The sequence below is a fragment of the Nansenia antarctica genome (genome assembly GCF_963989245.1).
Source record: "Nansenia antarctica genome assembly, chromosome: 5".
Lineage (NCBI taxonomy): Eukaryota > Metazoa > Chordata > Actinopteri > Argentiniformes > Microstomatidae > Nansenia > Nansenia antarctica.
The window spans coordinates 76,002,889-76,007,909 of NC_137690.1; the positions used below are offsets into that span (position 1 = coordinate 76,002,889).

The 5,021-nt window shown below is 51.9% G+C and overlaps 1 protein-coding gene across 2 annotated transcripts in view; it reads left to right on the forward strand.

The window, feature by feature from the left end:
* Positions 1–4,803, forward strand: part of s100v2 (S100 calcium binding protein V2) — an 11,038-nt gene extending 6,235 nt beyond the window's left edge. The window contains exons 2-4 of one of the 2 annotated variants that reach the window (XR_013937435.1): positions 200–331; positions 2,876–3,960; positions 4,397–4,803. Coding sequence is in view for 1 of the 2 variants with exons in the window: in XM_080530719.1 (XP_080386845.1) it covers positions 200–331; positions 2,876–3,049 (306 nt within the window). In the remaining variant the exon portion in view is untranslated. Of the gene's footprint in view, positions 1–199; positions 332–2,875; positions 4,151–4,396 lie in introns of those variants that run through there. The other variant, XM_080530719.1, reaches the window with a different exon arrangement.
* The last annotated feature ends 218 nt before the right edge of the window (positions 4,804–5,021 follow it).

Sequence of the window (5,021 nt, forward strand, 5' to 3'; positions counted from 1 at the left end):
CTCCCTCCCCCCTGTCTCCCTCCCCCCTGTCTCTCTCCCCCTGTCTCTCTCCCCCTGTCTCTCTCCCCCTGTCTCTCTCCACCCCCCTCCCTCCTCCCTGTCTCCCCCCCTCCACCCTCCCCCCTGTCTCCCCCCCCCTGTCTCCCCCCTCCCTCCCTCCCCCCCCCCTCCCCCCTCCCTCCCTCCCCCCCCCCCCCAGACGTCAGACCTAGAGAAGGCCATCTCCACCCTGGTGACTCAGTTCCACGCCGCCTCAGCGGACAACGGCGCCACGCTGAAGACGGAGGAGTTCAAAGGCCTCCTGAGCTCCCAGCTGCCCAACCTGGCTAAGGTGAGGCCCCGCCCCTCCACAGGCCACGCCCCCACACCCCTCCCTCAGGCCACGCCCCTCCCCTAGACCACACCCCTCCCTCAGACCACGCCCCTCCCCTAGACCACACCCCTCCCTCAGGCCTGCTGAGCTCCCAGCTGCCCAACCTGGCCAAGGTGAGGCCCCGCCCCTCCCCCAGGCCACACCCCCTCCCGCAGGCCACACCCCTCCCCTAGGCCACACCCCTCCCCTAGGCCACACCTGTCATTGATTCTGCTAACAGGGTGTGTCTCTGTCTCCTGTGGCTGACACACACACACACATACACACATACAGTCCTTAGCAAACACCTAGGAGAAGCCTGGAGGTTTTGGGTTTCTGCCGTTAGACGTTAGATGAATAGTGACACAGTAAACAAGCAAGGCGCCAACCCTGACTAACCCTAACCCTGACTAACCCTAACCCAGACTAACCCAGACTAACCCTGCCTCTAACCCTGCCTCTAACCCAGACTAACCCTGACTAACCCTAACCCTGACTAACCCTGACTAACCCTGCCTCTAACCCTGCCTCTAACCCTGACTAACCCAGACTAACCCTAACCCTGACTAACCCAGACTAACCCAGACTAACCCTGACTAACCCTGACTAACCCTAACCCTGACTAACCCAGACTAACCCAGACTAACCCAGACTAACCCAGACTAACCCAGACTAACCCTGACTAACCCAGACTAACCCAGACTAACCCTGACTAACCCAGACTAACCCAGACTAACCCTGACTAACCCTGACTAACCCAGACTAACCCAGGCTAACCCAGACTAACCCTGACTAACCCTGACTAACACTAACCCTGACTAACCCAGACTAACCCTGACTAACCCTGACTAACCCAGACTAACCCAGACTAACCCAGACTAACCCAGACTAACCCTGACTAACCCTAACCCTGACTAACCCAGACTAACCCTAACCCAGACTAACCCTAACCCTCCAGCCCAGACTGGGTGGCTTGTTAGCGACCTGGGTGTTCTACGGTTTTAAGGATTAACTTGTTGCAGGCTAGCAGACACACCTGCGCTGTGTGAAACTGTGAGTCTGAGCTGCCTGGTGTTCATGTCGGGACTGGCTGCTGTCTGCGGCCCTGGGCGGAACAGACCAGTCTGACAGCCAGCTGTAAATGCATCTGTACGCCTTAGAGAGAGGGTGTTTAAATGCAGCTAGCTGTACGCCTTAGAGAGAGGGTGTTTAAATGCAGCTAGCTGTACGAGTTAGAGAGAGAAGACAGCCAGTTGTACGCCTTAGAGAGAGAGGACAGCCAGTTGTACGCCTTAGAGAGAGAGGACAGCCAGTTGTACGCCTTAGAGAGAGAGGACAGCCAGTTGTACGCCTTAGAGAGGAGAAGGCAGAAGAGAAGAGAAGAGAAGGTAGGGCGGCTGTCTCTCAGGAGGTCTCAGGAAATGTCCTTGGGCAAGACACTGAACCCCAAATTGCTCCCAATGAGCGGGCCGGCGCCTTGCATGGTAGCTTGCCGCCATTGGTGTGTGAATGTGTGTGTGAGGCCGTTGTAAAGCGCTTTGGAATAAGGAGCTATATAAGTCAGTCCATTTAAGGTTAGAGAAGATGTCGGTCTGTAGTTCACCGCTGTCGCCTCATCGACAAAGAAAGTGAGAGAGAAATGAACGTCAAGAACGTTAACGATGAGCGTCTTAACAAACAGAGACGAGGAGGATGACTAAACGTCTGTGAGACTCTCTGATCCGTGGACTGTCTCTGTGTTAAAGGCTGACGTCTCCCACAGCTGCAGAGGGGAGGGAGGGGAGGGAGGGAGGGAAGGGAGGGAGGGAGGGAAGGAAGGGAGGGAGGGAAGGAAGGGAGGGAGGGAAGGGAGGCAGAGAATTAAACCCTTTCATGTTTCTCATTATCTCTGGTCTTACACTTACCATCACATATTTTGATAGAAAAGTAACGATGATGACATATCCAAGTAGAGGTTCTTCACCCGACAGATCTGTGTTTGTTGCTTCAGCCTGTGTGGAGCAACGTTCAGGACAGGAAACAGTTTCCCCCAAAACGCCTCTAACGCTTCTGTTGTTTCCAGCAGACACAGAAGCGCTGCTAAACCCTGGCTCCTTTAAACCCCCAAACACAGTCAGGGTTATTGGCAGAGCTAGGGGGTGTAACGTCCTGCCTAACCACCCCGCTAGCTGTGCCAATATCCACGATATACCACGGCTTCAAGTTCCATAACGCTTAAATATGAGTCAGGGGACAGAGTCTTCAGCGTGGCCGCACCTACCCTCTGGAACTCCCTCCCCATAGTGATCCGCAACGCCCCCACCCTGGACTCCTTCAAATCAGCCCTTAAAACCCATCTGTTCACCAAGGCCTTTGGCCCCTTGTCAATGTTTCAGTTTTGCTTTGGTTGTTTTCTGTTTTGTCTGTCTGATCATTCCCTTGTAAAGAGTCCTTGGGTTTTTTGAAAGGCGCTATAGAAATTAAAGTTATTATTATTATTAGTCCATTTACCATTTATTCTGACCTCTGACCTTTGACCCGCAGGCCGCCGGCACGGAGCAGGGTCTGGGCGAGGTGATGCAGCAGATGGGCGTGGCCGAGGGGGAGGGCGTGTCCTTCAGCCACTTCTGGAGCCTCATCCAATCCCTGGCCGGCACGCAGCACGGGCTGCTGAGCGGAGAGAAGGTCCCCAAGTGTGGAATGTGCCTCGTCCTCTGAGCCCCCAGGTCCCCCCCCCCCAGACCAGACCAGACAGCATCATCTCTACCCCGCCCCCCCTCCCTCCCCCGGCCACTCCCCTCCCCCACCCCCACCCCACCATGGATGGACGCTAACATCGGATTTAGTCTTTGTCCACTACAGTTCTCATTCCAAAGAGTAGTAGTAATTTCAGTTCTCATCTCCTGCTCGATGCTACTAGCTTCATGCTACTAGTGTTATGCTACTAGAGTTATGCTACTAGAGTTATGCTACTAGTGTTATGCTATTAGCTTCATGCTACTAGTGTTATGCTATTAGCTTCATGCTACTAGTGTTATGCTACTAGTGTTATGCTACTAGAGTTATGCTACTAGAGTTATGCTACTAGTTTTATGCTATTAGCTTCATGCTACTAGAGTTATGCTACTAGCTTCATGCTACTAGTGTTATGCTATTAGCTTCATGCTACTAGTGTTATGCTACTAGTGTCATGCTACTAGCTTCATGGCTACTAGTGTTGTGCTACTAGCTTCATGCTACTAGCTTCATGCTACTAGCTTCATGCTACTAGCTTCATGCTACTAGTGTTATGCTACTAGCTTCATGCTACTAGCTTCATGCTACTAGTGTTATGCTACTAGCTTCATGCTACTAGTGTTATGCTAATAGCTGGATGCTAATAGTGTTATGCTACTAGCTTCATGCTACTAGCTTCATGCTACTTGTGTTATGCTACTAGCTTCATGCTACTAGCTTCATGCTACTAGTGTTATGCTACTTGGTTTACAGGAATGTCCTACAGTGTGAATGGTGTGTTACAGCACTGCCAACCTAATCTAACCACTACAGATTACATCAGCGCAGTAGAAGACGACCCGACCCGACCAGAGAACGAGGTTGTGGTTGAGGTGCTTCGACCAGAGAACGAGGTTGTGGTTGAGGTGCTTCTGACCAGAGAACGAGGTTGTGGTTGAGGTGCTTCGACCAGAGAACGAGGTTGTGGTTGAGGTGCTTCGACCAGAGAACGAGGTTGTGGTTGAGGTGCTTCGACCAGAGAACGAGGTTGTGGTTGAGGTGCTTCTGACCAGAGAACGAGGTTGTGGTTGAGGTGCTTCTGACCAGAGAACGAGGTTGTGGTTGAGGTGCTTCTGACCAGAGAACGAGGTTGTGGTTGAGGTGCTTCGACCAGAGAACGAGGTTGTGGTTGAGGTGCTTCGACCAGAGAACGAGGTTGTGGTTGAGGTGCTTCGACCAGAGAACGAGGTTGTGGTTGAGGTGCTTCTGACCAGAGAACGAGGTTGTGGTTGAGGTGCTTCTGACCAGAGAACGAGGTTGTGGTTGAGGTGCTTCTGACCAGAGAACGAGGTTGTGGTTGAGGTGCTTCGACCTGACCAGAGAACGAGGTTGTGGTTGAGGTGCTTCGACCTGACCAGAGAACGAGGTTGTGGTTGAGGTGCTTCGACCTGACCAGAGAACGAGGTTGTGGTTGAGGTGCTTCGACCTGACCAGAGAACGAGGTTGTGGTTGAGGTGCTCTGAGTATAAAAGTGATTTGTTTACACCTGACCGGCCGTGTCAGTAATTGAGCCGCACCCAGTCCCTGTTAGGGCACGTCTCCATAGCAACAACCTGTATATGGCACGTTTCCATAGCAACATCTCCCCCCACTGTGGTATTGTATTTATATTTTGTAATTCTCTGTTATCTGGCCATTGTGATAAGATTATGAAAATATAACATGAAATTATGCAATAAAGACCAAAAGAAATCACTCCAATGGAGAGCTGCTCGTCATTATGGTTTATTAATCATGAACTCTGTCCTTCTGTTGTCTAATACAATGTTGTGTCATGACTGTGAATGGGGGTCATCCCTATGGTCCCACATTTCTTATATTTCATAGGTGGGCTAGGGTTAGGGTCAGTGTTAGGGTCAGTGTTAGGGTCAGTGTTAGGGTCAGTGTTAGGGTTAGTGTTAGGGTTAGGGTTAGT